We start from the raw sequence: 23,308 nt of genomic DNA on the forward strand, positions 1-23,308 counted from the left end.
TCTGGGCATGGCTAGAGAAGTCACATGATGATGGGGGTGGCACGGGGAGGCAAATTGCTGCCACCACAGAATTAGATCCTCAGTTTATGCCTTCTGAAAAAGCATGTCTCTTTACCTTAGCCATGCCCCTCAATTCCCCTACATTTTAGTGTAAACCATATATATCCTCTCAAGCTTTCTGCCCCAAAGCTGCCCTTTGCTCAGATGACTTACCTCACCGTGGGAGAGGAGGACCCCAGAGGGGGGCATTGCCTTGGCACCCCACTTTCCACCACCTGTTTATGCCATGACCCTCTTCCTCACCCTCTTTCTATTGCCACTGGCAAAGGGTAGCTCTTCCAGGCTGATCCAGGCTTCTTTCCTGAGTGACCTCACCAGTGGTTGGGCCTTTTTTCTCCTGTATTTCAGCACCTCCTTTTCTATGGACTCTTTCCTCATAGACCATATGTACAATGAACTGTGTCCCACCTAAAACCAGAAGCTGCCCCCTTGACTCACACTCTTGACCAACTGCTGTCTTATTTATCATCCTCCTGTCCTTCTTTAGCCAAATTTCTCTAAAGAAGAGCCTACACTCTCTACGTATACCTTCTCACCATACATCCACTCACTCATTCATTTGCACCACATCCGAGGCTTCATGATCCCCCCTGTGGGATTGGGTTCAGACTCCATAGCCGGCATCAAGACCCTTTGTGATAGGGTGCCTGACCAGCTTCTTTGCTTGCCTGCCCTTTGTGCTGTGAACCTCCTGAGTCACCTCTCCAATAAGACCAGCTGCTTTGTGCTTACCTCCCCTGTGCCTTTAAGGAGCTCTTACTCCCATGTCACCTGCCTGGTGAGGGGGTCATCCCTCAGCACTCAGCTCAGATTCCACCTCCTGCTTAGATCCCTAGACAGGGGGACTCATTCCCTTCTGTGTGCCTTAGCACACCTTCCCCTTATATGGCCCTGACACAGTTACGTGATTTCCTCTCTTAGCCCCTGAACTCCTCAAGAACAGACCCTACTTCTTACCTTCCTGGGTGCCTGAAAAATAGCAGATTCAGAAATTGTTTCTCAGTCTCAATTGAGTTGAGTTAAATTGCACTGAGTTGAAATTGGGGGAGGGGCATGACTCTGTAAATAGAAGGTTAGAAAATCTACCTGTCTTGCACATCCTTATATTTGACCTATCTAAATCTTGATATATGCTAATAATATTAGAGATCACACTTCAAAATAAAGTTCTTAATATGCTGTGCTAGGTTCACCGAAACACTGTATTTCTATTTCTCCAAAAATGTATCATAGGGAACAAACATCTGCTGAATGTCAGGACCTGTGATAGATGTTTTACATATTTTATTTTGCTTGATATTTATAACCATCCCATGGGGTAGAGAATGTAATTTTCATTTTACAGAGAAGGAAACTGAGAGGCTGAATAGCTTGCATAAGCCCAGCTTTTCAAGAAGCAAAGTCAGATCACCCCGCTGGTCAACCCCCATGTTCCCTCTGCTACACTTGGCACTTTCCCCAAAGCCTTTGAATTCCTCATATGTCCTCTGTAATCTCATTTACAAAAATTCATTGAAGTTGATTGTGATCTCAAACCAAATGAAATAACTAAATTTGATGCAAATTGCTGGTCGGTCTGCAGCATCTCCTTGGAGGTGTGTATTTCCCTTATGCACCACTGAGGGGGGCTGAAGTTCTCCACATGGGCTAGCCACCTAGGCTGTTACTGTGCTGTTTTGCCTTTCCCACTCAGGCCCCCTGGGAAACACGATGTGCTGGCTGAAAAGCCAGTCCCCTTGGTGTGCCTCCGTATGTCTCTCTACAGCCCTCTCCCCCTCTTTCAGGAGAGCCTGGATGCCATGCTCCAGTGGCTCCTGCAGAAGCACCACAATGAAGAAGTCCTCCGGGCTGGCTTGTGCACTGAAGGTGCCCTGCTGCTTCTGGAAATGCTGAAAGCCACCATGAACCAGGTGAGGCCCATTCCCCACATCTCATGAGGAGGTTCTGATGGGGAGACAAGTTTGGAAGAGTCACCTTGACTTTTTCCAGCAACTTCCCTTGCTGATAATTAGCAAGTGTTATTCAGAATTCTTGATAGAAAAGGCAAGGTGGGTTCCTTGTGATAACTTGGGTGCTCTGTGGAAAACCTAGCCTAAGTGTCCCCAGTGGAGTTTATACACTCTTGCCAGAAGACATCTATTTCCCGTTTGTTTACATATTTGAGTTTTTTCACTGGGAGATTTAATGCCTTCAGTCAGGGGAACATTTCTGAGCAACTGCTTTAGGTCAGGAGCTTCAGGGGCTGGTAAGGGGTGGAACGGGACCTCTTCCCTCAAAGAGTTAACTTCCACCGTGACAGGTGGGCTTCACACATGAGCAAGCTGTGAAGTAGAAACCTGTTAGAGAAGACAGATGCCTACCAACTACATACATGTCATGGAGAGCCATTAACTCAGGCCTTCAGGGTCCACTAGAGATAGGTGAAGAGGTCATTTTTGACATGAAGGCAAGTGTGAGGGGGTGAAGGCCCTGTGGCCTGTGAATGGGAGTAATTGTGAGCCAGAGCAACAAGAATTTGCATGGAGGCTGAAAACTTCTGACTTCATTCTGTAGACCCCAAACGTTGACTGGAGGCTTGATTCTGTGTGGGGAAACCTTATTGCTTCTGTAAAATGATGCATGCTTACCCTTTACAATTTAAACAAAAGGGAAAAATAGAAAGTAAAAATTACCTGAAACACACCCATGCAGAGATAACCACTGTGAACTTTAGTGGAATGTTCTTCCAGACACCTAAGATTATACCATAGTCTTACAGAGGGTTAAGCCGCATAAACCCCTCTTGCCTCTTTTTCTCAACATGTTGTTGGGAATTATCTATATTTGTACGTGGAAATTTGTTGTTTTTAAGAATGTTCATTGCTACAAAAAGTCTGTAATAAACTTTCTCTAGCAGATATCCTTTCTCTGTAGTTTGATATTCTTAGTGTGAATTCTGGGATGTAGGATAGTGGGTCAAAGTGTCCTTCATGTATTTTCTTTTGGACCCACTTCTCAGGAAGGTTGCCTTAGACATTATACATGCATGTTCCTCCATCTAATGTACATCCTGCCATCTTGTATAGGAGTGCCCAGCCCAGTCCTCACAGCCCCAGCTGTTGGGTCTTGGCTTTTGATCCAGTTTAAGAATCACATCTGTAATATACCAGTTAATGATTTTATGTTTGACATTATAATGTAAATGATTGGTCTTTTTTTTTTTTTTACTCCTCTCAGCATACTATAGATTTTCTTTATTTTACATGCTTTCATGTTATTCATTTTGTTTGCTTTTTAAAAATAACATTAACTGGTTAGAAAGGTAACAAACTCTTAATGCTGCAAACAGCAAATATGCATTTTTTCAGGCACCCAACCTCAAAATTCATTGAACGTTAGGTCTATAATGGAACCATGAGTAAATTTTCCAAAGGAGGAAAATGTACTGTTCACATGCTCTGACTAGGACAAAACAAAATGAAATGGATAACAACAATAAAAAACAAAAAGTTTAACCACATGGACATTAAAAAATTTGAGTCAAGAGGTCTTTAAAAACTGCAATCACATTAATTCTAGAAAACAACAAAAAAAAATGAAGATGCCAAATATCAAAATCTTAAAACTAGACAGAAAAAAAATCTGGAGAATATATCCAAAGTTGGTTCTTTAAATCAATCCACAAGTCCTCAGCTCCTTAGGTAATGGGAGGGTTCGGGATAAAGAGAGCATGACCCTACAAATAAAGAATAAGAAGAGAGAAATAATCATATAGAAAATTAAATGAATTAAAAGAGACTATTTGTGAAAACTGAATAAAATATCTATTACATAAACAAGGTCAAAGAGACATTTAAGAGCCTAAACAGAGCAATAATGAAAAAAAAATTGGGACCCAAGAGTTTCATAGGAACAACTTAAACAATACAAGAATTATGGATTTAACACATCTTGAATAAAAAGAAAGGAGAACAGTTTTTTTTTTTCAGTAAAGCTAGCATAATATTTATATCAAAACCTGACAAACATAACAAAAAGAAAACTGCAGCCCACTATGATTTATAAATATGCACTCAAAATCATAAATAAAATATTTACAGACAGAATAAGGACGTGCACTGAAAGAATAACAGAGTGACTCAGTGATCTCTTTGCAAAAATGCAAAAAATCTATTGATGCAATTCGTCATAGGTAAGTGGCTAAAAGAAAAAAGCATATCATCACCTAATTACATGCTAAAAGAGTATATAATAAAAATGAAATACATTCTTGTTTTTAAAAGGAGCAAACAGTGTGATCTGTACTTTCTTAGCATAATACACACACACACACACACACACACATTATAGCCAGACTGCCTGGGTTCAATTCCTGGCTTTGTTCCTTATCTGTCGGGTAACCTTTGGCAAGCTGTATAACCTCTCTGCGCGCCTCTGTCTTCCCATCTGTGAAACAGGGGTAAATGTAGAGGGTGGTTGTGAGGGGAGAAGAGGAATGTGTGTGAAGCCCTTGTAACAATTCCTGCACATATTAAACCCTTCCCCAACTGATGACCAGTATCCTGGGCTAATCCATAGACTTAGGTGTCTGCAATTAGGTGTCTTGTTGACCGAAAGTCAGAAAGCTCTTGACTTCAAATCCTTTGGCTCCTCTGCAGCCCCCAGTCACGTTCCCAAGCACGGCCTCTCAGAAAGTGTGCCTTCAGCCCTCAGGAGGCTCTGGAGATGACACCTGGGAACGGACTTTCCCGGCCAGGGTGCTGCAGTTCCTTGGCCTTGTGCACAGCACCTACCCCCAGGATCCTGCCTGGCGGGCCCCGGAGTTCCTCCAGATGTTGGCTGCAGTCACCTTCCCTCTGGGAACCCACAAGGTAGGACATGTTACTGCTCTGCCCACTGAGAGCAGGGGTGAGCATCATCATGCTTCAAGGGCAAAGGGTGAAATTCCACCCCAAATTTAAATGCATTTTAAGGCAGCCTGGCTGAAACATTAAGTAAACAACTTGGGTAATTTTCCTTTTCTTGGCTGAGATGCCGCTTGCGGTCACTTTCATCTCTGAGATGCAGTAATTTTTTGAGTTGTCAGGAATCTCAGTAGTGAGAAATTTGGTGGCAGACCAAGTCCAGTTCTATATGGAATACTCACACACTGCTAACATGAACCCACAAATTCCATCCCAGGAAGCCAGTGGCCCACGCACCAGACAGGAGACAGGGAACAGGAAGTGTCCTGTCTTTGGGTCTCACGCCCCTTATCCTGTTTGCAGGCCTTGACTTGGGACTCCTTGCAGTCAGAGGGTTTGCTGAGGCCCAGCTTAGAGCCAGGCAAGCCGAGGTTGGGAGGGCAGAGGGCCGACTGGGTCCTGAGGACATGGTGTGAGTGTGGGCCATGGGAAGAGAGGCCCAACAGGCCAAGGGAGCTCAGTGGGCTGGGAGCATGCGGCAGCTGAGAGGGGCAGGTAAGGACGGTGGGAAGGGCAGGTGCAGGAGAGGAAGAGCAGACATCCCCTCATCACCCCTACCATGGTGCAGTAGGAAGCTGAGACCCCAACAGGGAGGGTGAACCAGTGACGCGTGTCTGCAAATCCATAACTATAGCTAAAGGAACATGTTAGAAGGCACGCAATGCTAAGTGGAAGGTTTAGAAGCCGTGCCAAGCACAGTGTGTGGGCATGCAGTATTTGCTCCAGAATTCTTTGCTAAACAACGAAATGAATAGAACCAAGATGTTCATTCAGCTACTCTTTTCTAGAAGTGTGTTTATGGTGACAGCTGCCATCTACTGAACACCTACCGCAGTCCTGAGCCTGGTGCTTTACCTAACCCTAGTAGCACCCTAGGAAGGTGGTTTCTGTAAGGGGGAAAGTGAGATCCAGAGAGGCCAAGTGGGGCTGAGCAGTTTCTCCTGCGGTTAGTGAAGACCCATCTCACAAAATGTTTGAGAGAATGAAATAAGCCAGAATGTACGTGATTCATGAGCGACAGAGCCAAGATTGAAACCTCACTCTCTCACCCCAAGGCCTGCGTCCTTTCCATCAGTCAGTTTAAACTAAAATTAAATGGCCAAATAAAATTCAAGTAATTAGTTTTAATGAAAAAACTAAATATAAAGACTAGAAGATTTGCAAAAAGATAAAATGGTTTGGTGGGTTAATATGAACTAAAGGAACATACTGGAAAAGTAGGCATTAAAAAAAAAAAAAGATGCAGTAAAGAGCAAAGGAGGTCACTGTGGGCAGCACAGGAGGGGTGGTGGATGGGACAGAGTCCAGGTGCCCCCGGGCCCGTCAGGAAGGAAGGACAATCCTGCAGGCTGCCCCTCATCATCTCCCAAATGAGGGCCTCTGGAGGGGCCAGGACCCTGAAGTCTGTGGCCTGATATCCTTAGTCCAGATCACCACCTTAGCTCCTACACCCGCAGGCCAGGCTCTCCATCTGCTGAGCCGGGGTTCCAGCCGGCTGCCTGCCTGCAGCCCACACTCTGACCCAGGGCTCTTCCTCCTCACACTCAACAGTTCCTGCCTGGGGGCAGGCCTGGCTCAAAGTCACCTCCCCAGCGACCGCAGAGGAGCCAGACCCTGTCTTGGGACTCCTGGCCCCAGTTTCAAAGCGCTTCTCCCCACACCTCCTAGCCTTGTCCTGGCTCTGAGTCAGCTTCAAGAGGACTTTGTTGCACAGAAACTGCGACAGGCCCTCCTCATGCAGAAGGCTGCTGGCCAAAAGGCTTCGATTTGCTGTAAATATAAATGGCATCTTTCCAGTCCAGGCCGTATGGAGCTAATTAATGCAGTCACCACCTCCCTAGGTGCCATTAAATTCATTTTATGGCTTAATTAAGAGCGGCTGCATTAATTTTATGAATGAGCAAAGGGAGGTGCCGACAGATGAATGTGCATGAAAAGTTCATGGGCCGGGAGTCAGGAGCTGCATGTCCTCGGGTGTGTCATTCGGTCTCCCAACAACCCCGTGTCCCCCCTGGAATCTGGGCTGACAGCCCCTGCCTTATTGATCTCATCTTTATAAACATAAAAATGAGAAAGTGAAGGCCAAGGTGCTTCAGGGACTTGGATGCCTGGACTTGAGGAAGTCCTCCTTGTCTTGCCGGACAGTCCTGTCTGTCAACATAAGCAGGGCCTGGCAGGCAGTAAAGATGAGGGCTCCACCAGGAGGTGGGGACAGGCTCTCTTGAACACGGCCCATGGGGCCAGGCATTGCCATGCTCACTGTTCCCTCACTGTGGCCTCACATGTCTTTGTGAGCCTTTTCATGGTTGTCATTTGACTGATCGTGAGCTCACACCCTGGGCTTCATCACTGACTATTGCAGGCCTCTCTTGCTCCATGCTCAGCTTCTTTCCATGGCTCCCACCTACCTCGTGTTCAGAGACCACAGCAGGCCCCCTGATGAGCAATGGGACTCTGAAAAAGCCACCTTCCTCCTCAGAGCCTCGAATTCCCTTACATATTGGTGGGTTTGATAAGAACCCCATCTGTGCACACCTCAGAGGTGGACACAAGAGCGCCCTGAGGCAGGGCAGGCCACTCATGGGGGGGGGTTCTCTTGTCTTTGAGGAGCCCATGACTCAGCTTGCCCAGAATGCCAGCAGCCCTGGGACTAAAGCCGAAGGCAATGGCATCACAGAGGGTCTACAGGCTCCTGTCCAGTCACATCCCACCCGGAAGCAGCTGAGGGAGTTCATGCAGCTACTCTTGAGGGAGTTCTTGCTGGTGGCCTCCAACCCCAAACAGTGGCTGCCTCTGGAAGTGCTCCTGGAGGTGAGTTGGAAAGGGTGTTTTGGGGCTGTGTGCTGTGGGAGCAGGTCTGGGAGGACATGGGCACCACCAGGGCAGGGAATGCCCAGGGAGACCCAGGATCTTTTTGGAGAGCTCACCTAGGCCTGCAGATGCCGGCCGGTTGGGGGTTGAGATGTGCAGTGATGTGGTAGGAATTTCAGACCCTTGCATGGCAGGGAGCTCACCAAGCAGCATGTGGATAGATGCATGAGGGCAGGGCTTAGCCAGGTCCCTAGAAGCAGAGCCTGAAGCAGGGATTTTGTGGAAGTGATCTGAGGGCTATGCTCTCAGGAGAAGCAGAGAAAGGCAGCAGAGGGGGAGAGGGGAAAAGCAAGCTAAGAAATGGTCTCCGCCATAGCCTGGTCCCAAGGGGAACACTTGGTGTGCTATCTGCCTGCCTGACTTGGCCCCACCTTGAGGTACTTGCCCAGTGGTCATTGCCTGTGGGTCCTCCACAACTTGACTCCTCCACCCAGGAAGTGGTGTCACCTCTCAAGTGAGGGAACTTCGTCAGCAGAGGGCAATGCCCTGGAGAAAGGGCAGTTGTGAGCTGCGGGCAGCCCACACTCCCAGCAGCTGTGGTATTAGCATACAGGCCACACAGGAAGGCTTGATGGGCACGAAGTGGACGTGATGGCTGTGTGGCCACTCTCTTCGTCCCCGGTGTGATTCCAGGCTTCTCCAGACAATGCCACCAGCCAACAGAAGCGAGACTTCCAGTCCGAGGTCCTGCTTTCCACCATGGAAATATTTCACACGCTAAGTGGAGGCAACGTGCCCATGCTTAGAGGTGAGTGGGGGTGACTTTCCCCCTTTATGACATAGAGCTTCCAGCAGCTGATCAGGAAAAACAGCCCCTGGCTCATAGTGGTGCAGGGCCATGGAAGCCACCCTCCACCTGCACATCAGTCCTTCCATGAATCCACCATGAGAGCTCACCGACCCTGCTTAGAGGCTCCAGGGGAGGCATGTGTGCCCCTCTCCATGACAGCCCTGCCATCACTGGGCCACTCAGACACACAGAGCCTCTGAGCTCAAATCCATTCTCCTCTGGCTTCAGTAGGATCGGCCTCTTCCCTTGAGGGAAGCCAAGGTGGCAGCTGGAATTTAACATTCTTCTGCTCAGCATCTTGTTCTCTGCACCCAAGACTGGCCACAGCAAGTGTTTTTTCAACAGACGAACCTGGATGAAGATGCTGCCATTGCCCCTAAGAAGTTGAGATTGAAGCTGCCTTCAGAATACTTAGGTCCAGGGAGCCTTACCTTCCCCACAGGATTACAATAAAGTCCTCTCTGTGGTTTCTGAGCCACAGAATCGTTAGTGACATGGCTTATCTTCCAGACTCTTCCTTGCCCCACAGTGTGGCAACCCTGAGTTTTGGTCTTTCTTGGGAAGCATCTGCAAGGCAGTAAGGTAGCGTGGTGAAAAGCATAGCTGGTAGTCCCAGTTCTGCTCTTGGCTCTGTCACTAGACAGCGGTGTGGCTCGGGGCAGGCGCCTGAAGCCGTAAGGATGGCAACTGTGGCTAACTCAGAGGGTTGTTACAAGGATTAGCTGAGAGCATCACATCCCCCTCTGAGCACAGTGCCTGCCTTGGTGGTGAGCACAGACAGATCAACGTTACAGCGTCATCCTCTGCTCCCTGTAGCAACAGGGCCTTGGGTCACCATGACAGCCTTCCCAATTACCTTATGCCTTAAATTCTCCTCCATCCCCCTTCCAAATGCCTCCTTGGAAGAAATGCTGCCCCTGGTGTGCCTTCTCCCCACTTAGTTTATGTCACTGACAAAATTGTTCAAGACCAGTTTACTTTGAAAAAAGTGTATTCATTGGGCACCTACTGTGTATAAGAACCATTTTCCAGCAAGAGAGCCTGCAGAAGGTTACATCGGGGTATACAGAGGTGAGTAAGTTGTGGTTGGTTACCGTGAGGGGCTTGGAGACTGTTGTGGAGGGAAGGCTATTTGGACTCTGATGATTTCTCAAACGTGGCCTGTGCCCTCACCCACCCCCAGGCAGTAAAGAGCCTCAGCCAAATGCAGAAGCTGCTGCTCCTTCACTCGCAAACATCTCCCACTTCACCCAGAAGCTGGTGGAGAAACTGTACAGTGGGATGTTCTCGGCAGACCCCAGACACATTCTTCTCTTCATCACAGACCACATCGTGGTGGTAAGAACTCTGGGCTGGCCATGGGGGTGGGGGGAGGGTGGGCAGAAAACTCCTGCGGACCCACCAAGTGTCTGTATGATTCACTGTTGGCTGCTGTCTAGTTGGTCCAGTTGGAGCCCCTGTCCTTCCTGGAAATAGGTTCTGAGAGGGGTGGGAGGAAGGAAGAGGACCTGTATGGCCCAGGCGGTACCTGGCGGGTGTTGAGTGCACTTCAGGGCTCTTAGCTCAGGCTCCTTGAGATCCATCTCAGTGAGTGTGAGCAGCAACCCCCTGGGCTGGCAGCTGAGCTGTGTCCCCTCCTAGACTCTACACCCCCACTTTGGGTTTTTATTGTGATTGTTGGCTTAATCTTAGTTATTATTATTCGTCATCAACAAAGGGCCAAAAATCTCCTTATCTCCAAAAGGCCTATTTAATTTCATTCTTAATATGCACCTCCATGGGTCATATTTGGGGCTTCCTGAAATTTTCATGAGTATTTTTTCCTAGTCCGATTATTCCTGCATGTGCTGTCCTTCTCTCCCAGATCAATCTACATACACACCCACACAAGCAAATGCACGCCTATAGATACACCTTCAGATGTAAGTGTGTGTATACATGTGTGCACATTTTTTATTGTACATGTGTACACACACACACACAGAATCACACAATCTCAAAATTCTGGACGGGAACCCTTTACTTCGTCCTCATCTTCTATTGTAGAGACTTTTCCTGACAAGTGGCCATTCGGTCTTGCCTTGACCCTCCCTGTGTGAGGAGCTCATGCTGGTGTGAGGCGGTCCCAGCCAGTGGGGCATCTGTGATTGCTGGAAAGCTGAACTCTGCCTCCAGAGACTCCTGCCAGTGGTTCTCGGCATGCCTTCTGCAGCAGAACCTGGGGTGGGGAGGGCACTCTCCTTCCTCTTCATAGAGAGGGTGACATCAGTGTCCCCAGAATACTTCTGCCTGTGGAGTCAGCCGCATACCCCAGGACTGGGCCTATCCTAGGGTGATAGTCTGGCTGACGCACAGTTCCGGGCAAGTCTGTAAAGAACGTATTCAGATGCTTCCTCAAGAATAACCCCAAGAATAACCCCAAGTCAGGAGAAATATGCCTTGTTGGCTCCGAGGGGATTAAAATCAGATTCTCGGCCAGTTGTGCTGAGAAAGGAGAGTAGCCACTGAGCTCCCATATTAGTTCAGGCCATGATGACAGCACCATGGACTGCGTGGCTAAACAACAGACATTCTCACAGTTCTAGAGGCTGGGGAGTCCAAGGTCAATGTGCCCACAGATCTGGTGTCTGGGGAGGGCTCTCTTCCTGGTTTGCAGATGGCCATCTCCTCACTGCATCCTCATGCAGTGCAGAGAGAGAGGGAAACAAGCTCTTGTCTCTTTCCCGAAGGACACACTCATCCCACCATGAGGGCTCTGTCCTCATGACCTACTTACCTCCCAGAGACCCCGTCTCCAAGTGCCATCACAGTGAGAAGCTAGGGTTTCAACATATGTGTTTTGGGGGGATGCAAACATTCAGTCCATAGCAGCTCCCCAGTGGTCAAAGCAAACACTCAGAGCTAACATCAAAGAGTGGGTACCCCCTGGGGCTGATGTGCCTTCAGGGGGGCACTAGGCCAGACTCCGCTCTGCACATATTCTTCATCCTTCTCTCCTCCTCGCTGCCTTTGACTCTCTTAACTTCAGATTGACAGATGTGACCCATCTGAGGAGCAGGACAGGATGATGATTAAAAACATGAATCCCAATTTCCAGCAGATTTAAATAAAACTTAAATTCATAGGTATAAACACATTACCTATACAATTCTAAGAGAGCAATCTCTAACTAACATGATCTTTCTGATAGAATGAAACATTTTGCACATAATCTTTGACTATGGATTCTTTAAAAAAATTTTAAATTTATTTTTATTGAGATATAATTGACATATAACATTGTATAAGTTTAAGGTACACCACAGTTGATACATTTATAGATTGTAACAGGATAACCATTGTAGTGTTCGCTAACACCTCTATCAAGTCACATAATTATCATTTCTTTTTTGTGGTGGGAACAATTAAGATCTAGTCTCTTAGCACCTTTAAAGTTTATAAGACAGTATTATTGTCTATAATCACTATGCTGTGCATTAGATCTCCAGGGCTTTTTTTTTTTTTTTTTTTTAATCTGTTAGTTACAGTGAAGCAATGAAGCCAAATAGATGTTAAGGCTACGAATCAGGACCTTCTGCCTCCCCCCTCTAAGTTTCTCGTGTACTAAAATTTGTTGGCCTCCCATCTACTTTAGATGACATGGTGGTTAAGAGCATGACTCAAGTGTCTGGGGTGGGTCTGACCTTTGCCGACCACTTAAACTCTCTGATCCTCAGCCTCCTTATCCCTTAAGTGGGATAATTTTAGTGCTCATTTCATGATGTTTTGATGTTTAAATGCGGCAATTCATGTAAATCGATGCAAAAATGCTTAATAGGATAACTGGAATATTGTAAACACTCTACATATAACTACTATTAATAGTTAATAATGTATTAAAAAATTAGACACTATTAATAGCATGTTCTTATACACTGAGTGTCAACCACAACCATGTAACAAGCATTTCAGGAATTTCCCTTCTGTTTTTATAATATGATAGTGGTAAACTTTTAATTTCTTTTTTTAATTTTATTTTTTAATTTTTAAAAATTTCTTTTCCACACAAGCGTTTGATAAATCCAGATGTTTGAATTTACTTTAGTGATCATTCACTTAAATAGAAGCTCAAAGGTAGAGGAAAGTAGTCCTATTTTAATTTTAGATCACATCACTTTTTGAAATACAGAACAGAATCTAAGATTGTGTCATTTTCATAGTTAACTGGGTCAGTATCTAAAACTTGCAAAGTGTTCACAAGCATGTGTGTGTGTGTGTGTGTGTTTATTTTATGACACAGGTCATCGAGAATGCCTCTTCTCAAAGGGATACTGTCATCGGTGCTTTATACAGCAGCTTAAATAAAGTCATTCTTTACTGCCTGTCCAAGCCCCAGCAATCCCTCTCCGAGTGCCTCAGTCTTCTCAGCATCTTGGGCTTCCTACAGGAACACTGGGACATTATCTTTGCTACCTATAACTCCAACGTCAGCTTCCTCCTGTGTCTCATGCATTGCTTTTTGCTGCTCAGTGAGAGAAGGTAAGAGCTGCCTACTTGTTGTTTCCTTGCCTTCTAGTGGTCCATGCAGAAAAGCAAGCTTTAGAGGGACACTTGATTGGGGTCAATACGAATATATATATCACTTGTATATATATATATATATATATATATATATATATATATATATATGTATATGTATATATATTGTATATAAAATATATATATATATATTTTGTTTATCTGGTTGTCCAAATTATGTGCAGTGTTTGACAATATAGTAGATTGTCCTCAGATCTGTCCATGTAACTGAGCCGCTAGAATCATCATGGAATAATAATTTACCCCATTTGCACAATTCTCAGGTTGTAAGATAGCTTATTGATTTCATTTTAGGGGCAGAAAACTCCAACACTGAACATATACATTGATTTTATGATGCAGCCCAATTTCAGAAATATTAAAATTGATAAATGCAATCTTAGACTGGGAAAATATGTAATAAATTGTATCATGCAAGCCAGGCATAATTTTCTATATGCACACAATTTATAATATAAAATGATATCCATAAGCACACTTGTATAAGAAATACTAATAAAAAGAAACTGAATTAAGTGGGTTTTTTTTGAAGATTTTATTAATTTGTTAGAGAGAGAGAGCATGGCAGTGGGGGAGGAGCAGAGGGAGAGAGACAAGCAGACTCTGCACTGAGCATGGAGGCCTACACAGGGCTTGATCCTACAACCCTGAGATCATGACCTGAACTGAAACCAAGAGTCAGACGCTTAACCGACTAAGCCACCCAGGCACCCCCTGAATTAAGTTTATTTAAATTCTTTTCTTAAAGCCCAAATTTTGAAAATATATTAGATTTCTCTGAATATATGCACTTTCTTTTTTTCTCTGTGAATATTCTATATCACCAGTGCCTTGGCATCATACTCCTTACAAATGTTCTCTCTTATCCACAGAGCCATGTTGAGCATAGAAGAAAGAAAGGCTGTGTGATATTATACTTTGCTCTTGTCTTGTTGTTGTTGCTACTGTTGTTGTTTAACCCCAGTATAAATTATGTTTTATTACTTGAAAAAAATCCCAAAAATCCTGTCAAACTGACTATTGAATGTTACAAAACTCAACTTGATTTGTCTTAAAACTCTCTGGGAATCACTGGAAAACACTTCTAGCCCAGAGGAGGCCCTTGTCATTTTATTTGTTTGAAATAAAAGAATCCCTTTTTGGTGGGTTAAATTGGGAGGTTCTGCTCTCTTGCCTGTGTTTTAAGAAGTAAGCCTACCCATATTGGAAGCATAGGTAAGAGCAGAGGAATGCCAATTTATGTATATGCTTGGATTTCCACCTTCCTCAGATCCCTCTGTTTAGCTAAATGGCCTCCAAATCCAAAAGGACTTTATCCTTGAAATTTCAAGAATGACTAACATAATAAAACAAAATTAAAAAAAAGAATGGACATTCTCATATGATGGTATATTTTCATTCCCTTGTTTGTCATTTTTGGTTCAATCCACAAACACGTACTGAGTGTCTGTTCTGCTTGGTTGACTGAAGGGGCCCAGAAAAGAAGGCACGTGGATGTTAACATGATTAGGAGCCCTAGAGCACATGGTTCATGGAGAATACAGTATGTAAACCACTATGCCTCCACTTAGAACCAGCTACATGATGTGCAGGAAAAATGGAGATGTGGGGCCTTGTTCAAAAATTATTAAGATTTCAAAACAGTGACAGCAGAACCCAAGCATGGAACATTTCTGAGTGAACTCTGTGCAACTGCAGAGGTCACGGGCCCATGAAGCTGGCCTGGCCCCTTCCAGGTGGGATGAGATCAGTGCCAGACAAAGGCAGAGTTCAAAATTTTGGGAATCTACAAAAACAAATGACCGGTTCTGATGGTTGGGTAACCAAGAGAAGGTTCAGGGGACCTGCTGGGAGTATGGATTAGATTTAATAAGAATGGAATTTAAAAAAAGGAGTTTTTCCTATTTTTCCTATTGTTACTGTATAATATCTGTCATGGAAGTTGTCATGAGGTGTTTGCTTTAACTCAAATAGACAAGTTTTTCCAGCTGATATGTACTAAGTTTGGAGTATGATTATCTGTAATAAAGAACAATGGAAAGATCCCAAAGAAACTGGAGTTCATAGTGAAAAATCTCTTGTCTCCTAGTTATCCAGAAGGATTTGGATTGGAACCCAAGCCTAGAATGACTCCTTATCATCAAGTCTTTCTTTCTCCAAATGAAGAAGGGAGAGAAAAAGGAGAGGAAGACTTCCCAAGTTTGAGTGATGGTACGTTATATTTTTGTTTATTTTTGGGAGAGTGGATAGGCAGTGGTAATTTCTGGGTTGCATTCTTCAACTGTGTGGGACTTGGTCAGACTAAGAGCTTGGCGGACTTACTATAAAATTCCAGAGGACTTCACCATAAGGCGATTTCACTTCTCAGGCGGTCTCTTGAATTTTCCTTCAGATCATTAGGGGAACTGCAATGTCATCTCACCTCATTCAAGCTGTTACCTAGCTCTCTCTCAACTTTCTTTAGAAAATGGGAATGGAGTTAATAAATTCCTTATTTCTATGAGATTTTTGGCTTGATGGAGTTTATTTTTGGATTTGCTAACATCAAATCAAGTTAAAGGGATTGGCAATTAAAAAAAAAAATAGCAGCCAGATCCACGTGTTTAGAAATTGCTCTCTTTTGATCACAGGAAGCTTCAACAGACTTTCTTCCACCACTTTGGTTTGCCAACTGTGCCACTTATCTTGTGATACAGATAGTAGGCACAAGGGCCTCTGTCTTCTGGTCATGTAGGTGCCCAAAGCCAGTGCTTAAAACTCTTGTGAGTTTTTTTTTTTACACTGACACAGTGTAATAAATTACAACATGAACATTCATATTTTGGGTTTGGCTAGTAAAGTGGACGGAACAATGTCCATCCTCCTAGAGTGAGAAAAATGGACTATAGGGGCTGGTACTAGAGGAGTGACTCGGTGGTCCAAGATCCAAGGGCATTTAGGTACTTAGGGTACTATAATTACAGGGCATAGCAGGTAAAACTGGCCTGATAGGTTGGTCCATATCTGGGCAAATCCAGGGCACTGAGATTGTTGGGTCATGGGAAGCATGATTCAGTGTCAGGAAAGAGGACTGCCTTGGGTCCTCGGTCCCTAAGCATAGTTTTGGGATTGGTGTCCTTTCTTTTGAGGAACCAACATAAAAGGTAGGTTAGAAGGAGCTATTGGAGGTGGTATTTAGTTATCTAGAGCTTACACAGGTATTTTTTCTATTTGGTATCTAATGAATTTGGGGGGTAGGAGAAAGAGACCCCTTGTGTCCATCAATAATGTTTCCCAGCTCTGAACATCTGAGGCAGTCAGTACTTGGTGGTGGGCAGTTAGGGTTCGGGGAAAGGCCAGCTCACATGGAAGTTGGTAGCATTGTCTACATATTGACTGTTTTCTGGCTGGAGCTTGCAAAGCTTGAGTGATGTTCAAGAAAGATTCAATAAAAGCAGCCATGATACACCATCTCCTGGCCCTTGCTGGGAGAGGCACCAAGGCCATCCTGACTGTGTGATGTGCTCTCTCTGTTAGTCCAGCACAACATCCAAAAGATGGTACGGACCCTCTGGCAGCAGCTCATGGCACAGAGGCGGCAGGAGCTGGAGGACACCTTCAAGATTGATCTCTCTGTGAAACCTGGAGAGAGTGAAGTGAAGATTGAAGAGATTACCCCACTCTGGGAGGAGACGATGCTCAAGGCCTGGCAGCATTACTTAGGTCTCTGTCCACTTGGCTCCAGGGAACAGAACTGCTGGGTCTCATAGATGCAGACTTTCCCAAAGTTTCACTCAAGGCCCAGAGCCTTTTCCAACCAGATTTTCTCTCTCATCCCTTTGGTGGGTGGGATTTACGTCACTGAAACCTTGTGAATCTTTGCACACAAAGAATGAATGCTTGGGTGAAAGGAAAGCCAGAGATGCAAGCAGATTCTAGTAATCTCTTAGAGAGAGTGGATGCCATGTCAGAGCTCTAGTTCTAGCCTAGAGTTTAGGGTTCTAGGTCCTGCCCTAATATTCACCTACCAGCTTTGAAACCTTGCACCAAGTCATGCAATGACCTGGAGCCCAGGTTCTTCATGTTCCAAGTGAAAGTTTTCATCCCTAAGATAGTAATGATCCTTGAATTCTTTTAGTGACTCAACATTGCCCCCTTCATATTAGTTAATGCAGCCATAGGAATATTGTTTTAATTTTTTAATTTTTTTAAGATTTTATTTTTAAGGAATCTCTACACCCAACATGGGCTCGAACTTACAACCCCAAGATCAAGAGTCGTACACTCTACCGACTGAGCCAGCCAGTCCACCCACCCGGAATTTTGTTTTGTTTTTGTATTTTTTTAAAATTTTATTATGTTATGTTAGTCACCATACAATACATCATTGTTTTTTGATGTGGTGATCCACGATCCATTGTTTTCATATAACACCCAGTGCTCCATGCAGTACATGCCCTCCTTAATACCCATCACCAGGCTAACCAATCCCTCCTCCCCCCTCCCCTCTAAAACCCTCTTTGTTTCTCAGAGTCCAGAATTTTGTTTTTGAAGTGGTCATTGCTCCTAAACTATGGCTCATGTGCTTGTTTTAAGTCTTCCAGTATCACAAAATTCACAGTGATTCAAGAGTTAGTTATTTCCATGTGTATCATCCCACGTTGTCTGACAATACAGAACTTTTATTTCATTGGCTTTCCAAACTAGCCCTGGAAAATATGTATGTTTGTACATGTCTATGTGTAGACATGTGTAATTTGAAGTCAAAATGTCAGATTCCATTTCAGGGAAAAGTTTAATAAGATGGGACATCTATCTCCATACACATATAGTGAATAAAGTGGTGAGGTGGACCTCAGCGCTTACAAATGGCTCTCTTTTTGGCCAACAATAACATATTGAAAATTCTCTATATTTGATGACCTATGTTTTAAACACATAATCTTATTTACTCTTCATAACACCAGAACGAGGTTAGATGCTATTATCCCCAATTTAGCTAATTTGTCCAGCGTCTCACTTTGAGTCAGTAGAGCTAGGAGTCTAAGCTGGGTCTGGTGACCCCAAAACCCACCCTATATGTCTTAGTCAGAAAACGGCAGTGTATGCTTGTAGCCTGGGTTGTTTTCCTTATTGGGGTGGCTCACTGGGCTCTTTGAAAGCCAAGCCAGTTGTAGAAATCGTGTGTGCTCTCCTCTCAACTTCACCTCTGACAGTTTTTACTTCCCTGTTCCTAGCATCCGAGAAGAAGTCGCTGACCAGTCGCTCGACTGTGGGACACCACAGCAAAGTGTCTTCATGGAGTGGCAGCTTGTCTTCAGCCATGAGGCTGATGCCCGGGCGGCAGGCCAAGGACCCTGAGTGCAAGACAGAGGTGAGCTCAGACCCCTTTCCTTAGAGAAGCATCAGGCATTTGTTCCAAACCCCACAAGCCATGTCTTCTCTCTCTGTTGTTTCTGGACATGATCCAATTCCATATTCTTCTGAGCATGGAAGGTTAGGCATGTGACTTCCCAGTTGAGACTGTATCTAGGGGAGCCAGGTTTTAGGCTAGCTTTAACTTGAAGTGAATATGGGCTCCCCTTGAACTCCAAGAGCAGGTGTTCCTTATGGCATTAAAACCCAAACCAGTCCTTGTTCCCACTCTCCTTTTGAGTCAGGTATGCTCAGAGAGCCCTAGCTTGCAGCTCAGCAAGAGATGTATGTGTGGGCTCAGCAAAGAGGGACAGAAACATTGGCACCATTACCAGGAGATGTAGTGGTGGATCCTCTTAACTATGTGGGGCTGATTTTTTTTTTTTTTCAAATTCATTTCTTTAAAGCTGCATAGGAAACCATCCTAAAATTCAGTGGCACCAACAATGAGTTTTTCTGATCATGGATGCTGTCATAAGAAATTTGGAATACAACAGGGGTAGGGAGGTGCCTCTACTCCATGAGCTCTGGAGCCTTGGCTGAAACCATTGGAAGGCTCATTTACTCACACATCTGGTGGTTCCTGCTGATTTTAGTCTGAGACCTCAGCTGAGACTGTTAACTGGAACACATGTACCTAGCTTCTCCATGTGTCTTGGCTTTCTGACAACCTGGTGGCTGGATTTCAAGGGCTAATTTCCAAAGAAGGGGGAAGGAGAGAGAAAAAGAGACAGACAGAGAGATACAGAGAGAGAGAGTCAGGCGGAAGCCACATTGCCTTCCATGAGCTAACTTCACCTCTGCTGCATTTCTTTGGTCGAGACAGGCACAGAGTTCTGCCTAAGTTCAAGGGGAGGGAAATAGACTCTACCTTCTGGTAGGGAAGTGGTAAGGTTCTGCAAGAGCATGTAGAACTAGAAATACTGCTGAGGCTCTTTTTGGAGAACACAATCTGTCATATTCTAATGCTGGGGTCACTGACTTATTTTCAGAGGCAGTCTATGGTCATTGAATGGACATGACCTTAGGGTCAGAAGACCCTGGGCTATTAACTTCCCTGAGTCTTTATCTCCTTATCTACACAGTGGGATAGGAAACTCTGGGGAATTGTGGGAAGGGGCTCCCCAGGGAGGTGGGATAGATGGTTGACAGACGCATGACACTACTGGAGCTCTCGGCCCATGTAACTTTGGAAAATGAGGTTGACTCCAAATCCCACCTGCTCTGAATGTGGGCTCTGCTGTTCCCATGGCTCTGTTGTCCATTGTGGCCAGTGACTGATGGGAGGGCACTATCATCAGATACTGGGGAGGAGGGGAGTGAGGGCTGCCTGGGCAGGGGAAGAAGATTTTCCTCTTTCTAAGCTTCAGAAAGAAGAGGATTTAGGACATCTGGGGAAAGAGACCAAACATCGAAGGGAAGACAGAAAATGAACTTGACAGGGCTGTGTGGCCACCTGGTGTTCAGTACCGAGGGTAGGCTGTGTCCTCAGCATGTTGGCTTATGGAAAACCCTGCTCAGTAAGCTTGTTGACTGGCTGACCGAGTGAGTGAACAACTCACTTAGATTCGTAGGTGTATCACACAGTTATTATCAGCCCCATTATATAGATGTGGAAACAATCTTAAAAACAAAACAAAACAACAACAATCAAGGGCTTTGCAGCCAGGAAATGGCAGTGTGAAGAAAGGATCTCCTGTCTCCGTACTGCCCAACATGACCTTGGGCACTTCTGTGACCTCTCAGAGCCTCAATTCCTGATCTTACAACTGGGACTGTGTTCTGTTTACACTAGAACCTGTGGAAGTCCTTGGAAACGGCAAGGGCTTTAGAAATGGAAGGCAGTTTCTGAAATTCCGTCTTACCTTATCAGTCCCTGCCAAAGGGAGGACCATCTCACAGGTGGTATGGCTGTGCCAAGCCCCAGAAGCTGGAGCATCCCCACCTGTGCCCAAGCACTTGCTCCTGACTAGTGGGGGTCCAGCCCCTCTTCCTCTGGCTTCACCCTGGAGCTTCCGTTCCTTGAGCAAGTCATCTCTGTCCCCAAGAGGTCAGTTCAGCCTGGCTGTGGAAGCTAGGGAAGCGACAGCAGGGATGCTGGACATGGGCATGCTGGACATGGGAACCTTTGTAGGCTACGGATGTGCCTCTTGCCAGTCCCCCACCCCCTCCGAGGTCACTGTCATTGGCATGGCTCAGTTGCCTCTGAGTGCTGGGGAGACTGGTTGAGAAATGGTTCATCTGAAAGAAGCTGGAATAGATTGCAGTGTGTGAGGCCCTGTAGGTCTACAAATGGCCTGTAATAGTTTGCTGTGGGCTCACACGGAGAGATCTGGAGGCAAGAATATTTTAAATTGGCTGTCTTTGGTGAAGGCAGGCTCTGAAGATACTGTCTTCCACATCAGTTGAGGTCTCCATTCATTCATTCATTCATTCATTCAACAAATATTTATTAAGTATTCCTTTATATCCTTCTAAGCACTGAGGCTGCAGAGGAAAGAAAATCTGACATATTCTTTGCTTTCATGGAGCCTGCATTTTAGGGGGTAAAGATAGACAATAAACAGATAAATAATTTGTAAATATGGAGGGTGTTAATTGCAATGAGGAAAAATGGAGCAGGTTAAGTGGGAGAGGGTGGCTGTTTACCTGAAGGTGGTCAGAAGCCCTCTCTGGAAAGGGGCGTGGGAGCAGAGAAATAAGGAAGAGACTCTCTGGAAAGAGTGGTCAGGCAAAGAGGGGACCATCAGACAAAGGTGCTGAGACCAGCACGTGCTGGGGTGTTCTAAGGCAGCAAAGGACAGTGTGGCCGGACTGAAGTGGGGAGAGGGCAGCCCTGGGGGACATCTCCCTTAGCTGTCACCATCAGAAGACCTGTGCCTTTCCAAAGCAACTCATGAACACTAGGACTTCTGTCACACTTAGATTTCTTGGCACAGTCATCTGGGCACTCAGAAGCTCAGAGAGATAACCATGGCCCAGCTCTTGTAACTGCACACACCCAGAGCCATAAATTTCTGCAAAACACATGCACACGTGCACACACGTACATGCACACACCCCTCTCCCTGCTTCTGCCTTCCTGTTTGAACCTCGTCCATCTTCGATCTGATTTAGTCATCCTTCCTTCAGCTTATATTATCTTGTGGACTTTTAAAAGACAAATTCGTCTTGAAACAAAGTAGACTGTTTTAATTTTAAAAATGAACTGTCTTTGCTTTGGAGCATCCTATACCAGTAGCTTGCTCTGGGCTGGGCACCGTGCCTGGTACATAGGAGCCTCTTAAAGACTGTGCGCGGCACTGTACGGAGCGAGGGAATAAAATGCGTTCCCTCTTTTTACTGAGATGAAACTCAGCAGCCTTCACATCCTGCATCCATCACTCATCCTCGTGAGATGCCTTTGTTGCTAACAGAAGGCACAACTTCTCAGGTACATATGTAGACTGTGATGTCATAGGAGAAGAGCATCAACTATTTGCCCTGGGGTCTGTTTAATTATTTTTAAAAATTAATTTTGATTATTACAGCTGATTACACCTCAGTGAGCAATGTAATTGATATTTTCTAATGTATCCCAAGGAACATTTTGTACAACATGCTTTTTGTTGTTGAAGGTTAAAGACTCCGTTATTGGTTTTTGCCTAAATATGCCCACATCATTAGTCCCTCCAGTGAGAAGGTCGCCATCTGGAAAAAGCAGCATGGAGACATTATTCAGGCACAAGTGCATGAAATTGGTGTTTCTGCATCTTCTGTCTGTCTTCTGGAAAGAAGAGGCTTGTAATTAAAGGAGTTGGTTTTGGAGGAAACATTATTCATTTGGTGTTATTCCTTATCATGTCAGCGGCTGACAGCTCTGTAGCACTGAAAAATTGTTCCTTGGAGTGAGACATAGAAACATAGAAAATGTTTTCCTCTTGGCAGGTTAGCTGAACTTTGGGGCAAGGCTGGTATGATGGATGTTATTTTTTCCTTTTCTTCTCCTGACCCCATCACAGTCCCCTCTGGGATCAGCTGGCAGAGTCATGGCCTCTCCTGGGGTGAATGAAGGCTGTGGGGTCAGCCTGTCAGACAGAGCTTGGGACCTTGGGCTCCCTTAAGGCCACCAGACGCCAGCGCAGCTGTCCCGGAACCTGCTTCCTGATGTCCACCTTCAGCTTAGAGCAACCCATAGCGTGTGCCCCAGCCAGCCATTCCTCTTCCCAGTACTGTGTGCAACTTGCCGACTCAGTTTTAGACTTTCTTGTTTAACAGTAAGTTGAAAAAAACATCAACAACTCATGCTGGTTTCTTAGCTCTGACAGACACACCATGGCAGTGTATGTTGTTAACATTATGGGGAAGCAGGTGAGGGGTTGATGGAACCCTCTGGACTATCTTTGTAACTTTTCTGTAAATGAGGAATTATTCCAAAATATGTAGTAGACAATCTTCCTTTTTTTCTTTTTCTTTTTTAGAGAAAGAGCATTAGCAAATGGAAAATAGGTAGACAGGACACGAAAGGCTGGGTGGGAAGGGGCCGTGAGGATGAGGGCATGTGAGTCCTGTGAGCAGGGGGATGATGGAGGTCACTGCAGGATGCAGGGAGGACGCCATGGCTCATGCTAGATGTGCCCGAAGTGAGGGCTTAAGTAGTGGGGGAGCAGTACGTTTCTGTTTGTAGGGGTAG

At 45.2% G+C, this 23,308-nt stretch overlaps 1 protein-coding gene across 1 annotated transcript in view; it reads left to right on the forward strand.

Moving 5' to 3' along the window:
* WDFY4 (WDFY family member 4) overlaps positions 1-23,308 on the forward strand; it is a 291,643-nt gene that overhangs the window by 120,978 nt on the left and 147,357 nt on the right. The window contains exons 31-39 of the mRNA XM_045878280.3: positions 1,845-1,970; positions 4,698-4,910; positions 7,611-7,814; positions 8,508-8,622; positions 9,848-10,002; positions 12,944-13,182; positions 15,332-15,453; positions 16,759-16,944; positions 18,459-18,595. Of these exons, the coding sequence (XP_045734236.1) occupies positions 1,845-1,970; positions 4,698-4,910; positions 7,611-7,814; positions 8,508-8,622; positions 9,848-10,002; positions 12,944-13,182; positions 15,332-15,453; positions 16,759-16,944; positions 18,459-18,595 (1,497 nt within the window). The remainder of the gene's footprint in view (positions 1-1,844; positions 1,971-4,697; positions 4,911-7,610; positions 7,815-8,507; positions 8,623-9,847; positions 10,003-12,943; positions 13,183-15,331; positions 15,454-16,758; positions 16,945-18,458; positions 18,596-23,308) is intronic.

The sequence above is a fragment of the Mirounga angustirostris genome, unplaced genomic scaffold (assembly GCF_029215605.1).
Source record: "Mirounga angustirostris isolate CCGP_5_RB_7025 unplaced genomic scaffold, mMirAng1.0.hap1 SCAF_6, whole genome shotgun sequence".
Taxonomy (NCBI): domain Eukaryota; kingdom Metazoa; phylum Chordata; class Mammalia; order Carnivora; family Phocidae; genus Mirounga; species Mirounga angustirostris.